Source organism: Protopterus annectens, chromosome 13.part0, assembly GCF_019279795.1.
Source record: "Protopterus annectens isolate FY-2018-M chromosome 13.part0, PAN1.0, whole genome shotgun sequence".
NCBI classification, from domain to species: Eukaryota; Metazoa; Chordata; order Ceratodontiformes; family Protopteridae; genus Protopterus; species Protopterus annectens.
The window spans coordinates 85,029,224-85,044,758 of record NC_056747.1 but is presented as its reverse complement, the minus strand read 5'-3'; the positions used below and the strand labels follow the sequence as shown (position 1 = coordinate 85,044,758).

At 42.5% G+C, this 15,535-nt stretch overlaps 1 protein-coding gene across 1 annotated transcript in view; it reads left to right on the top strand.

The window, feature by feature from the left end:
- NR2F6 (nuclear receptor subfamily 2 group F member 6) overlaps positions 1-15,535 on the top strand; it is a 209,385-nt gene that overhangs the window by 21,987 nt on the left and 171,863 nt on the right. The window contains exon 2 of the mRNA XM_044090635.1: positions 13,586-13,680. Coding sequence (XP_043946570.1) covers positions 13,586-13,680 — 95 coding nt within the window. The remainder of the gene's footprint in view (positions 1-13,585; positions 13,681-15,535) is intronic.

Sequence of the window (15,535 nt, the reverse complement as noted above, 5' to 3'; positions counted from 1 at the left end):
GTAAAAAAAAATAAGAAGTAGCACAATCTACTAATTAAGTCCTAACGTTTAAAGATAGAGCATTAAACTAGCTCTCATAATAGTGAAATTTGAATACTAAATGCACCCCTAACACAATATGGAGGCCTAAGCTGGTAAAACAAAAAGATATCACATGTTTTAGACGCTAACGCTATGTTTAAATAAGTTAAGAGGTGGCATTTCCCCTGGGAAGGCAGTTGCTAAAAAACCCCATTAAAAAAAACAGATGGCCTATCTTACGCCAGAAAAACAAGGGCAACTAACTCAGTACTTCAAAACCAATTAAGAAACAAAATGTCTCAACCTGAACAACCAGATTTGAAGGAATTGCAGGATATGATACATAGTGCAGAACAAGTGGGTAAACGCACCTTACAATGTGGTTATGATGCCTTGGAGGCCTCAAGTAGAGCCGCTGCTACAGGAGCAGTCATTCGTAGACATGCCTGGCTTAGAGAACAAAGCTTGCCTGATCATGTTAAAGCTAAACTACTAGATGCTCCTTTACAAAAGGATGTGCTATTTGGTACTAATGCTGAGGAGATACTACGGAAAATGGAAGAAAAAGCTAAATCTATGCAAACTGTCAAGGCTTTTCTACAGGTACAGCCACCTCGTTTTAGTAGAAATTGGCCTACAAAAAATCTGGTCCTTTCCAGCCACAGAGAAGCCCCAAAGAAGTAGATACAGGCGCTCAAGGGGCAGAGGACAATCTCAAGGATCATATAGAGGCAGGCAATGGCAAACTCGAGCACCAAGTGGTGGCGAAGACAGTGCACAACAATACAGAAAGCAAACCCAATGACTTGCCCCTTTTCATGCCAAGCAAATCTCAGCTGGCAGCTCCCTTGGGAGGAAAGCTGGCACTATTTTCAGGAAATTGGCATATTATCACAACAGACAAATGGATTCTGGACGTAATAAACAGAGGCTACAGATTTCATTTTCACACTCTTCCAAAAATGAGAGGCATGCCAAAACTGCCACACAGTCAAAGGGCAGAGGCACAAATACAAATTACAAAACTCATGGACATGAAAGCCATTCAAGAGGTTCCGACTCACGAACAAGGCCAAGGTTTTTATTGCAGACTTTTCCTGGTACCAAGAAAAGGAACCGACTGGAGACCCATTTTGGACTTACCCTTCCTAAATACATTTCTACTCGTACCAAAATTCAAGATGCTCACATTACAGCAGCTTCTTCCCATGCTGGGCAAGGAGTTTTGGCTGGTAACATTGGACCTCAAGGAGGCATACCTGCATGTCCCAATCAGACAAAGCTGCAGAAGATACCTCAGATTTCTTGCAGGTTCAATCCACTATCAATTCTCTGCATTGCCCTTTGGCTTATCTACTGCGCCTAGAGTATTCACGAAATGCCTGGCATCAGTAATTGCCTACTGCAGACTTCAAGGGATACAAATTTACCCTTATTTGGACGACTGCCTGATCCAAGCGGACAGCAAGCACACTCTTCTGGAACATCTGGCTTATGCAACACGGTTACTGAATTCTCTGGGATACACAATCAACAAAGAGAAATCCAGGCTAATACCATCTCAAAAAATAACTTTCCTGGGTGCCAACTTGGGACACAAACACCCAGATGGCCTATCTTACGCCAGAAAAACAAGGGCAACTAACTCAGTACTTCAAAAACACTAGCAAATTGTACCAGGCATACTGCAAGGAAAATCCTGCAGGCTCTGGGCTTCATGGCATCTTGCATTCTTTTAATCCCATGTGCAAAGTTGCATATGAGAAAACTTCAATGGTACCTAAAAAGCCTATGGTCTCAACACAAGCCACAATTTGGAAACAATAATACCAATAATTCCATGTTTGCAAAAGGAATTTCTATGGTGGGCCCAAGCATGTCAAACAAACACAGGTCTCCCATTCTGCAAGCCTCAAGCAAATCAAGTCATCACAACAAACGCCTCAGATTACGCCTGGAGGGCGCACATGACAGGCAGGTGCATTCAGGGCAAATGGTCCCAAAAGGAAAAGCACCTTCACATCAATCAAAAAGAAATGCTAGCAGTAATAAATGCAATTACAGCATTCAAGGACCTCCTGCATCCAGGGCAATTATTGATGAAAACAGACAACACCACAGTAATGTGGTACATAAACAAGGAGGAACGCATTCATATCCCCTGTGCAGACTAGCCATGACACTTTGGAACTTGGCTCTGGAATGGCAAATCGAACTTCAAGCACAGTACTTGCCAGGTTTGGAAAACACTCTGGCAGACAATCTAAGCAGAAATATGACAGATCCACACGAATGGAAGCTGCATCCACAGGAGTTTACAAAGATAATCCAAGCATGGGGAAGGCCAGACATATATCTCTTCGCCTCCCACAGGAACCATCAACTGGAAAAGTTTTGTTCAAGGACTTTGCATCCAAAGGCCTGGAGGGTGGACGCCCTTTCATTCAGTTGGACAGCATGGACAGTGTACGCTTTCCCACCTCTGCCTCTTCTACCCAAGGTGCTCTTGAAAGCAAGAGCAGACCGAAGATGATACTGATTGCTCCAGACTGGCCAAGACAGCACTGGTACCCACTCCTAAGGAGCCTAACACATACTCCTCCCTGGCCTCTACCTCTAATGCCTCTTCTGCTAACTCAGCACCGATACAAAACTCTTCAGTCAGCTGAAAACACTCAATCTTGCTGCATGGAAAATTCCTTAACACCACAGCAGACCCTACTCTCCAAAGAGGTTCAGGATGTTATTCTGAAGGCCAGAAGGCCATCTACTAGGAGGACTTGCTCCGCAAAATGGAAACGGTTTTGCTCTTGGAATGAGAAAAAAGGCCAGGACCCTAGAAAACTGAATTTGCCTCGGGTATTACAGTATCTAGCTGAGCTGCTGAACAGTGGACTTTCATTTTCCTCCATAAAAATCCATGCCTCAGCCATTTCTGCAGAATTCAACACGGATCCACCGTTATTCTCTCAACCACTTTTAAGACAATTCCTCAGAGGGGCTAAGAATATAAGACCTCCAAGGAAACAACCAGTGCCAGCCTGGGATCTTAATTGCATTCTAGAAAAATTAACATTGCCTCCCTTTGAACCAGCTGCCTCCACAGATTTGCAATATTTGTCCTGGAAAACAGCTTTCCTTTTGGCCATTACCTCAGCTCGTAGGGTTTTGGAACTACAAGCCCTCATGGCTGTGCAGCCCTTTCTTATCTTCCATCAGGACAGGGTTTCCCTTCAAACCAACCCGTCATTTATGCCTAAAGTGGTATCCAGGGTAGCTTTAAATCAAGCCATACACTTACCTACCTTTTACCGTAATCCTCAAAACAAAGGAGAAAGGCTGCTACATTCCTTAGACATCCATAGACAGCTACATTACTATTTGGACAGAACAAAGCCTTTCAGGAAATCACAACAACTTTTTGTGTCTTATGCTGTAGGAGCTCAAGGGAAGCCTGTTACCAAACAGACAATCTCTAAATGGATAGGCCACTGCATACGATTTTGTTACTCCTATCATGGGAAATCTGTCCCTGTAGGCATCATACCACACTCCACCAGGGCCACAGCTACCTCTACAGCCTTCCTCAGAGGAGTTCCTACCAAAGATATCTTGGAGCAGCCACTTGGAGTTCTGTACATACCTTCACAAGACACTACCACCTGCCTTTATATTCCAAAACTAGAGCAGGCTTTGCTACTGCTGTGTTGCAGGGCATTCTGGCTCACCCCAGTTCTACCTAGTGCCTACCACCCTGTGCGTAGCTTTGGGATTCTACCCATATGTGATTACTGCAGCTGTATGCACGATGAACATAGTACAGTTTTGTACCTACCATAAATGTAGATGTTCGAGTGCTAATACAGCTGCAGTACAGGTTTCCCTCCCTCCTTTCCCTCTAGGTATAGGACTAGTGGCTAACACCTCCTCATACAACTTATTTTGGGTTATCCTCATATGGTGTATTTGCTTGCAACTACTCTTTTTTGATAACATTGCATTGCTTGTGTGTGTGTATATATATATATATATATATATATATATATATATATATATATATATATATATATATATATATATATATATATATAAAATCTATTGCCTTCCTTTTGGGGGCACCTGACATCTGGGGCAAGAAAGACTGGAGAACATGGCGTCGGCTGTTACTTATATACCCCTGTCGCACTGACGTCAGGGAAGAAGGCGACAACAACCGACGCCGGACCAAGACTTTGGAATTCGGCCGACCGAGGACCTGCCTGACTGCAGAGAACCCATATGTGATTACTGCAGCTGTATTAGCACTCGAACATCTACATTTATGGTAGGTACAAAACTGTACTTTGCCAGCCTGTGTTTTTATAAGCATACATTTCAAAGCTTTACACAGGCCAAGGTTAATTGCAGGCTAATAAATCAGTGAAAGTGTGTGTGTTTGGAAACCGTCAGCACAAGATATATGTACTAACAAGTTTGTATGCCTGTGTGTTATTTTTTGAGGGGAGCAGCTCCATTTGTATGCCTAGGGAGCAAAGTCCAAAGTAGTTTTTTTATGTAGGGAGGCTCAAGATTTTCTTCAGTGTTTTTGAAGGACTCTCTGTATGATATGGTTTGAGAACCTGTGATCCTAAAAGTGAGTTGAACAGTATAGGAACTGGGTACCAGTTAGCTGGGTACAAGCGACTTCTGATGCTGTGATTTGCTGGAAATAGACTGCGGTGGTGGTGCTGCGGTAGCGTTGTCGCATCACAGTAAGACGTCCTGTTCGATTCTCAGCTAGAGCGTCTTCTGTGTGGCACGTAAAAATCTACTGCCAGTCATTAGCGGACCAGAGTTCCTCTGTAGCGACCCCCAACAGGGAAAAGCCGAATGACAACAACATTATACAAACTGCAGCTACCTATAGTGATGTCTACGAGTTGTACTGTTGGAAGAAGTGAGCTCTGAGCAGTTTTGATAACAGCAACCCCCAGTGTTTCCAGTTACAAGTGGCGTCCCACAAGGCTCAGTCCTGGGACCTCTCTTGTTCAGTATATATTTCTCGGAGGTACAGGCCAACACGGAAGGACTGTGGCTTTTAAGTTCGCAGATGACTGCAAACTGGGCGCCATAATAGACACTCCAGCCGACACAAGCATCCTCCAAAAGGGCCTCGTAGAAGCAGACCACTGGTGCCAGAGCCATGGCCTCAAGCTAAACGCCAGAAAGTGTATAGTCATCCCCTTTGGCAAAACCTAAGTGCCCACAAATTACCACATAGGTGGTAATCCATTAAGTACAGAAGACGTAATTGGGGACCCAAGTTGATAGCAATCTCTCATTTGACAACCATGTGGCCAAAGTGGTTAGAAGAACATTTTATATAGCCCACCTAATCATGAAGGGAGTCGCATGTAGATCAGGGGAGGTCATCGTGCCTCTTTACTCATCCCTCATCAGGCCCATAATTGAGTACAATGCCCCTTTTGGGATGTACCTTACCAGACACCTGCAGCAACTGGAAAGACCTCAAAAGTACCTCATCAAGAGGATCAAAGGGCTCAAACAGATGCCATATGTTGCCCGGTTAAAGAAACTCCAGCTCTACTCAGTGGCATACCGCCTGCTCAGAGGCGAACTGTGCCTGACAGTATAAAGCCATGTCCAACCTGGAATTAATGGACATGCTGCACCTCAGAAAATCCAAATCCTATCGAGCTACGTGCTCGAGAGACTTGAACCTCAGCACTGAAATAAATAGGACATGCTGGAGGGACAGATTCATAACCCAGAGGCTCCCTTCACTCTGGAATAAAATCCTAGTCCAGGTTAGGCAGAGTCCCTCATTGACTCTCTTCAAGAGGAATCTTGAGTGGATGGGAGATCATAGGTTTACCCCGGGTATCACTTCTGTGTCACTGTTAGACAGAGGCACAGTATACTAACCTCGAAAAAGGGCATAGCAAAATTATTTAAAATGGGTGGCGAAAGCCAAACACACTCTGGCTAGGCTTATAAATGCCCTAGGACAGATAGCCTAGTATGAACCTATGACACAGCATGCACGTTAAATAAGTAGAGTAACCAATACGCATTCGCATTCTTGTCGGACACCTTCCCAGTTGTGTTCTAACTGCTGCTTGTAGCTGTATGTATAGATGTATTATAATAACCAGTGATAAAATTCCTGTTGCAGCCACTTGTGTCTCTCTACAGGAGATCTCTCCTCCAAAACCCTTACCTCACGTTAGCTGCCTGTCAGTAACAAATTCCTACCATAGCATACTTAAATCTTGGTAGCATTGCGGATAGGCTGATTTAGATGTATGAACAGAATAACATAAACCTCGGATTATCAGCATATGTGAAACCTGTATGTCCTGAACATGTATGGTAGATGAAGTATAAAAAGCCAAGTCGCTTACACAAGCTAGATGCATATTGTTTGCTTCATGCTAAACTTAAATTTATTTGTTTAAAAATCAAAATATTTTGACGTTTCAAATTGTTTATGCTGGGCAATCAGTGGCATCTTTTTCTGTTGGGATCTGACAGTTTATTTTCTTATATTTTTGAGGAGCTTGGTTTTTGAGATACTTGAGAATGATGCTACTTTTTAGAGTCACCCTTTTGAAAACAGTTATGAGAAGAAGGGACAGGCAAACAGCAATCCAGAAAGCTCTAGTGATGACCCATTTAAAGAATGTTAGCCTCTCCTAGAACAGGGATAATGGGATCCACTCCTTGGAGCGGGTCTGGGGGAGAGGAGATGTTCATCAGTGAGTACAGAGATGGTGGATAGCTTTAGTATGTGGAACTGCCGAGTGGACTGAACCTGCAAGGCAGAGGGTTTTAGGGGTCAGTAGTGAAGGTAGTCAGGTGGCAGAAAGGAGCACTTAGATTAAGGTGGACTATATCTTAGTAGTAGCCGGTGGGCGTTATGGCACTGAGTCCAACCTTACTGATGAAAGATAAGAACTTGTATGGAATGGAGAAGTAGCAGATAGTTTTAGCTGGCCTTGTTTATATACCATGTTTGTCTTGGAGTCAAGCTTCTTCAGCCTTGGTGGTGGTCTTCCTACTGTGGAGATGACCCTCAAGACTCTGTGTGTATGGAGGCACTCTGTAGCTTCCAGATGGAAGTCATTCAACTGCAGTTTGTGCCGCTATACAAGAAGGTCACCTTAATGTGGTTCTGTGCTGCAGAGCTGAAATCCTGTTTGTATGGGCATCTAACAGCTGTTAAGAGTGTACAACCTTCTTGGACATTGTGAGTGCATTGCTGTTTTTTAAGATGTAACACTCGAGGATTTGGCTCTTCTGTGTAAGATTCTTATTGGGAATAATGGGGAAACACTTTGATGGAATGTGATTGGTTTAGACCAAGCATGCCATTCCTCTTCAGAGTTTTTGAATTTTTATTGGATTTTTGATCTACTTGTTAATTTGTTCATAATAACTATGTTTGAATGCAAGGATGCTGCTCTTAAATGTGCCTGGTACCAAAATGCCTTGGAACAAAAGTCAATTACCGTCTAGATGTTATCATACCTGAAGGTGTGTACTCCTAAACACTTGTCAGAGCAAAACTTATCTTCCGGCTGATCACTGTTTGGTCAGATGTCCGGGGCAACAGCTGGACAGTACTGGAAACCCTAAATGTGTAGTTAATGTGTCTTGCATGTCCCTAGCTTAAGGTTTGTTTGTTCGTGTTTTGTTGTGTTTTTTTTTTTTTTTTTCCATTTTGACTTCAACGCCATTTCCAAAAGAGCATCTTATATGTACCTGAGGAGGCTGGTGACATGGAGTCCGAGTGGACTTTAAGTTCTCTGTAATTGAGCAGTCAGCAAGTAGCTGTGGTTAAAAGGTGATTTGTTTTTTTTATATGGTCATAGCTATTGTAAGCCTGTAAGCAATAGGTTCTCTCTCGCTGTAAATAGGGCAAAATGAGGTAGGCTACTAGAGAATTTGAGGCTACACATCCATTTGTCAGGGTAATAGTCTTGGGACCCACTGGGGGACACCACCAGTGATGAAGCCAATTTGGTTAAAGAGGGTAGCATTCCATTCCATGCTAGTTAGATGGGAGTGGTCTTCATATTTAATTAGTAAATACCAGCTAGCTTAAAGCAAAAGCCCAAGTGTGGAGATGTTTTGGGAGGCCATGGAGAATAACTAATAGAGGATCTGACAAAACTATCTAGCGACTCAAGAAGGGGGGGCATATTTCCCAATCTTTTCTTGGTAAGAGTGAAAAAACATTAATTGCTACTGATGACGTTGCCTTGAAGTGAAAGAACACTGAGAAATTCTTGAATCTGGAGTTGTGCTCCTCTCTGATGAGGCACTGCCATAAGCAAATGGTAGAACTGGATCATTTTTGGCAGATTACGACATACCAACAGTTCCTGCTTCTTCAAAGCTGAAGTAATGAATAAGATCCAGCTGGGAATTCAGAAAGTGATGAAGATTTGGTGTCGTAGTTTGATGTGCCTGTTAAGTGTAGAATGGAAGGCTAAGATAGTCGTATAGATTGGCAAGCTGAGATGGTGACCCCCTTTTTTCAAAAAGGGAAGTAGGAGTGTTTATTTTTTGGTTATTAGACTTCATTTTGGTTATTAGACTTCATCTAGTAGCCAAACCTCTGATTTCAAAAGGAGCAGTGGTTTCCATTGTATATGTGGAACATTGGATCAACTCTTGGTACCACTGCAGATATTGGAGGGGTCTGTACTATGTCTGTATTCTGTGGGCTTCAAGAAAATGTATAACCATGAGCCCTGATGCACGTTTGGGGAAGTGCTACAGCAGTACAGAGGCCAGAAGGCCTGATGCATGCCATTTTATCCTTGTATTTGAGGAGTACGGCTTCTGTTTGCATTGACAGCATTGTCAGGTACTCTTAAAATGTAGTCCAGTACTCTACGAGATGGAGATTAGATGCACCTGTATTTTAGTTTTCTATGGTCAGGATATCCAGGTGTAGTCAAGGTCTTACTGGTTTTGGAACTTGAAGGTAGCTTGTTTACTGGTAGATGTGCCATTACCTTCGTGACTGTGATATCCATAGCAAACTTGAATTAATTTTCTGTGGAGTGTGTAAGAGTTACAGTATAGTATGCAATTCCAAGACTGCGGTCCTGGTTCTTTCCTGGAAGAGAGTAGTGTTTCCAGTAATTGGCAGGGAGGAAGGCAACTGCCTCAGTTGAAGGAGTTTGAGAGGGGGAGCAATTATTTGAGGTGGTGGAGTTTGCTTTTGGGTCTAGTTTTAGGGAAGATAGAAGGCAATTTGTTGTGTTCTGGCTCATTTTTAAGGTATATGGTATTGGGAGATTAAACAGCATTTGAGTACTGAGTCAGTGGTGCAGTCATGTGAAGTGAAAGATTAGGACAAAACTAGTAAAGTGTCTGTCCGTATCCTTGATTATTGTCATGTGACAGGATGTGGCCATTGGTACAGGCAGCATAAATGAGTCCCGAGCATAATTGGTAGCTGTTTTCACTTTCTTGATAGTGAGGAGCTCAACAGTCCAGGTCAGGTGGGCATATTTTGTTAGATGTGTACAAATTATAAAAATATTCACAACTATACAGTTTAAGCCAGGGCCATTGTGCAGAGTGGCGAAGAGCTGACTGTAACTAGAGAAGTAGCTTTATGTAGCAGCCAGAGTGGAAGGAGCTGGTCAGGAAGTGTGATTGAGTGGTTGAATAGTACCGTACTCTCCTCCTGTGGGTGGGGGTTTCCTGCCTGGCTGTGGGTACTGGTGAAAACTGGGCTTTCTAGAGTGGGAAGATACTTGCAGTGAAGGTTGTGCTAGTGGTAGGAAGTGGACGCAGACAGTACTGACATCACTGCGCCACCATGCATGGAGGGTTGGGGTTGTAAGCAGGTTAAAGGGGTGAAAAACTGACTACTCCTGAGGGATTTGGGGGGGACCCTGTGTTCTGCACCTTGCTGAACAGATTGAAGTGGGACACCAGGATGCAGAAGGTGAGGGGGATGGTACCAAAATTGGAGAGACAAAAATCTGTCTGTAGAAGTATGAAGGTGGCTTTGTTGTAGAAAGTTGCATCGGCTATATGATCACTGCAGTGCCAAAGATATTTGAAAATGTATACAGGCAAAAACACCCACAGATGGTAAACCATTTCCAAAGACGAGAACAGCAGCATGGAAGTGGAACATGTCAAGAAATGTATGGGCTGATGAGCTGGAGCTTGGCTCTGCTGAGATGCATTTGTGCAGTTTTTTTATTTTCCATAACTGGGTTAGAGCTCTGAATACAAGTGGACTTTTTGCAAGCTCAACTGGAGAATACAGAGTATAGCAAGTACTGCCCTATCACATGCAAAGCTTTATAAATATAAATAAAATTTCCTGCGAGTAGAAGGTAGGGCATATTAAAGTTGATATAACTATAAAGAGTAAAGTTGAAAAAATAGCCACAAAATAGGGTTCAGTAATTAGTTTGCTACTATTTAAAGCATCTAGTATGTGAATATTTGGCTCTGTTGGTTGAGAGGGTCTAGAGTGGTTTATAGGACATAGTCAGTTCTTGAAGGTAGGTAGAACCCACACTGTGTGTGAGAGTATGGGGACATGATAAACCTACACCCAGTCTTCATCCTGTGTGGAAGCAGTAGTACTTGCAGGAGAGGGCATAGCAGGCATGCATGTAAGTTGACATGATGGTGGGTTAGGACATTTTTAGAAACGCCCCTAATGGCTTCTCCATAGGGAAAGTGTTGCAAACGTGGGCATGCATGTTGCAGTTTAATGTACTTTGTACTAGTGATCCTTTTGAGAATACCCACATTTGTTGACCTTGGCCCTTTTTAAGGGGGGGTAAACAAAGGGCTATATAAACAGAAGGAAGAAAATCATGGCAAAAAATAGCAGGTGCAGCACCCAGCAGGATAAAAGCAGTCTTATCAAACTAAACAAACAAAAGTTTAACAAAGCCAAATTTGGGGTAAATTTGGCCTCCAAGGCTAAGGACAACCACAAGGCGATTTTTAGCCATCTCCGCGACTACATAGGGACTGCAAAATTGTGTGCAGAGCAAGATGTTAATAGAACCAGCTATATTAAGCTGGAATATAGCAAACCTACTGGCAGACAAATTCAATTCCAACTTTACCCCCCCCCCCAAAACCTTCCCTCAGGAAATAGCATCAAATACAACTCTTCCTGCTATCACTTGGGAACAGGTCCTTAATGCTCTCTCTGAGGCCATGAACATTGCATCAGTGGGGCCAGGCAATATTCCAGGATGCTTTTTAAATGGCATGAAACATGACCTGTAAGGCCCATGGAATTGCTGTTTAACTGTAGCCGCCAAACAGGCCGCATGCCTCACGAATGGAGAACGGCAACAGTCGTCAGTCTGCACAAAGGTGGGCCATCTACAAACCCTGGAAACTACAGGCCTACAAGACTCACTAGCATTGTCATGGAGGTGAACAATGATGATATAGAAATTCTCCAGACACTGGACCCAACCCAATTTGGTTTTGCCAAATCAACCTGGTGGACTTCTTCGAGAAGGTCACCAAAGCAATGAATGAGGTCAGAATGGTTCACACTGTCTACCATGACCTGGCCACGGCATTTTGCACAATACCCCACAAGGGCATTTTTGACAAACTCAGGAAGTTAGGCATAAACCGTTACGTCACCCAGTTGATAGCAAGCTGTTCCCAGGAAGTTGGAATTGTGGAGTTCCTCTACAAAGAAACCAGTCACAGTTGGTGTCCCTCAGGAATCTGTTCTTAGACCACCTCCTTCTCCTCTCTCTTTTTTTTTTTTTTTTTTTTTACATTTACTTCACTGAAGTTCAGGTCAATGTCAGTGGTCTCTGGCTGACTAAATTTGCAGATGATTGCAAATTAGGAGTAGTTCTAGGATCCCCCCACTACTGCAAATGTTCTCTAGGAAGGGCTGACGCAGACAAGTGGTGTCAGAGCTGGGTACTAAAACAAAATGCATAGTGCTATCCTTTGGGAAGTCCTCCACCCCTGGTAACTATCCTGTTGACCAACTCTCCCATAAGTTGACCCTGTAGTCAGGGACTTAAGGATGCGCATAGACTGTAATCTAGCCTTTGACCATCATGTATCTGCAGTAGTGAGGAAAACATTGTGTTGCACAATTTAAAGTATGGCACCTATGTCCTTGTTCCACCGTGTTCGACATTCATCAGACCTGATAATAGAGTACAGTGCACCCTTTATCTAACCAGCATGTCCAACAGCTGGAATGTCCACAGATGTTCCTCACTAAAAGAATACATGGCATAAGTAACATGTCCTATGCAGACCTCCTTAAGGCCCTATCCCTGTATTCTACCTCCTACAGGCTGTTGGAGAGATCTATGCCTCGCATACAAGGCTTTGTTAGACTCCCACCCTGATGGACCTCCTGTGTATCCGCAAAACAAACACAGCACCAGAATTACCTATTTTAAAGACTTAAAAACCTTGCCTGGGATATAAATAGGACTTTGGAGAGAGGTATGTATCCCAGAAACTACCCCTTTTCTAGAACAGACTCCCCATTCATGTGAAGCAGAGTTCCTCCCTAACCCAATTTGTGTTTAACTTGGGCAACTGGATGGAGAATAAGAAATTCATCTCTGGTTTGGCACCCTAGTCTATAATGGACACAGGCAGCCTTTAAATGGTTAATCTCCCAGGCCCCTACTTAAACTTATCAAGGGTACCAGAACTTGTTAGAGGTTTGGGATGCATGGCTAGGCTTAAAAAGTTCCTTGTAGTCCGTTAAGCCTAGTAAACAGCTATGAACCTATTGAGCTATGTCTGTTGAACTGATCACCAGGAGACTGTGATGGATTTTTCCTACTGTCAGTGGTAATGTTACTTTTATATATTTACAGTTTGACCTGGTATTCTGACATTTCAGTCAAAACCCAGGCACATCGCACAGATGTGGTTACAGTAGTAAATTAGACATAAAATTCAACTTGCCGTATGATGTACTATGGGTATGCATTAAATAATATGTTGAGCAAACCTAGATTAACATGAGTACAGAAGCAATCCTACAATTTTAGTATATTTCAAACATTACGCTGATGTCATAGTACATACAAATAGGGGTTATATATTTTTGTATTGCTTGAGAATTACAGTACAGTAGTAACTATGAAAACAGTTGCATTTATTTATTTTTATTTATTTTATTTTATTTTACATTTGTTGACCGGGTTAGTCCAACTGGATACATATCCGTTTTCAGTGGAGGCCCGGGGAGAAAAGCTCCAACGTACAGAGGTACATTTACATTCATTAATTGCGTATTCTTTTTAAGATGGCCTTTTCTGAAAGGCTCCAATGTTATGCGGTGTTTGTTTTCCGTAGGAAGTTGATTCCATGAATGACCTTTTTGTAGAACATTTTTTTAAAGCTATTGTGCAGTTGTCACTTATCATTTTAGCTTTGTATTTTATGACCTGTTGAAATGTCCATGGGCTTTGTTAGAATTGTCAAGTTACTGTTTACCAAGTCGTATATTCTTATGCTTGGAGTCAGAATTGCTAATAGTTCTTGCATTTATTATTTCCAGATCCAACCGTGAATGCCAAATTGACCAGCATCATCGAAATCAGTGCCAGTATTGCCGTTTGAAAAAATGCTTCCGTGTTGGAATGAGGAAAGAAGGTATTGAATGCATGGGTATTGTTTGAACTAATCTTTCATTTCGATTGCCATTTTAATAACTTCCTTGTATAAGGTAGCTGTTTATGCCTTTTTTAGCCCATTTGTCAAGGTAATCTGATGGTACAGGAGAATGCACTAAAATTGGTAATCATTGCAGCTTTTGGCCAAGGCAGCATTTATTTTTCCTTCCTGATGAGGATAAGAATAGGGCTTTGCACAGCCTGAGCAAGTGGACCCGTTATCCTGACAATGCATGCACTCCAACCTTCAGGCCGACAACTAGGATGATACGACACATTTTTTGCATGTTTCCAAGAAAATGTCTGTGTTCCTGAATGAGATAAGGAAACGAGGTATAAGGAAGTCATACCTGATGTAAATGGCAAAGTTTCTTCCTTTGGTGCCATAAAGAATCCTTGTGCCCAAAACGGGCAAATGTCCATGGTCCTCAAATACCTGTCAGACCTTTTCAAATTGAGCTTCTTATCCTTCACTGAACGTGTATGCCTGCCCCCACTTACTCCTTACTGCTAGTGAACCAGTTCCTTAAAGGGGTCCTCCACGTGCGATATAACCCAAAAGGAACTCCTGTCCTCTTTTGGGACCAAATGTATGTACTGTAAAAAGTGACACTACCACCTTTGAGCCAGGAGTTTCAGCACCTCTGAAAATTTTGACATGGAAAACTGCGCAACTTCTACCATAAGAATTTCTGAACTGCTTGCCCTTATTTACAGCCAGCCTTTCCTCCGCTTCTGCAAGAACAGAGTTACGCTCTGTAGCAGTCCATCCTTTCATGTACAAAGAGATAACACAGCCCACTCTTAACCAGTGTTTTGTTTTTTTTTTTTTCCCTGTCTCACAGAGGAAAGGAGAAAAGATTCTGTGTAACTGGGATGTGAGTTCTGGAAAAGACTATCTGTCCATAGCGATTGGAAAGGGTAAAGATGACAGGCATGTGTCAAAACAGATACTCTACTGTTGTGGAAAATCCTACATCACGCATGTCAGTACACACACTGTTAGGGCAACAGCAGCAACCACAATCTTCTTTACTGGGGTCTGCCTCCACAATTTGAAAGCAGCTGCTCTAGAGACTCTGCACTTTTTCCAGACATTACATGTTTGATATTACCTTAGAGCCAGGAAAGGTTTTGCCATCACTAACCAAAACTTCTAACTATTCCTGCACATGGCCAGCCAACCCCTATACTGTGTATAATATATGGGTCTACCTGGGAAGACAGAAAAGCCAAAATTTTGAATCTGACAGGACAGAGACGAAATTGCCGAAACCTCATATGAATGAACATCTGGAACACTGACCAACAAACTCCAAGTAAGTAACCACATACCTGGAACAACAAACAAAGAAACTGTAAACCAAAGCAAATAATACCAACTCCGAGATCATACTACAGTGGGGAAAGGAAAAAGTTTGCTATGAAGGACAAGTGATGACTTACCCGGAGTTTGTTCTTTGGCATTCGTTCAAGTGAGGTTTCAGCAGTTTCTTCTCGGTCTTGTTTGATTTGAAATTAAGGCTTTTAGGTCTTGGGTAGAACCATGTAGCCTTTGTCTAGATGTTTTGCACTAACAGAATGGGGGTGACTAATAGGGACAGATTTTAAATATTTGCTCTTATAACCATAGAAAGTTGCTAGAATAACAGGATTTGTCTCCTCATGCATTTTTCCGAAGGATATGAGGTCTGAAGTAAAAATGTATATCATTATTTAGTGACTTCAGTCCTCGATCATCCCAATGATTTGCCAGAAAATCACAAATGTTATGAGGAACAGAACAAAACTCAGATGGAAAAATCTGGACATTCTGTGAAAGTCTGTACAGTTGG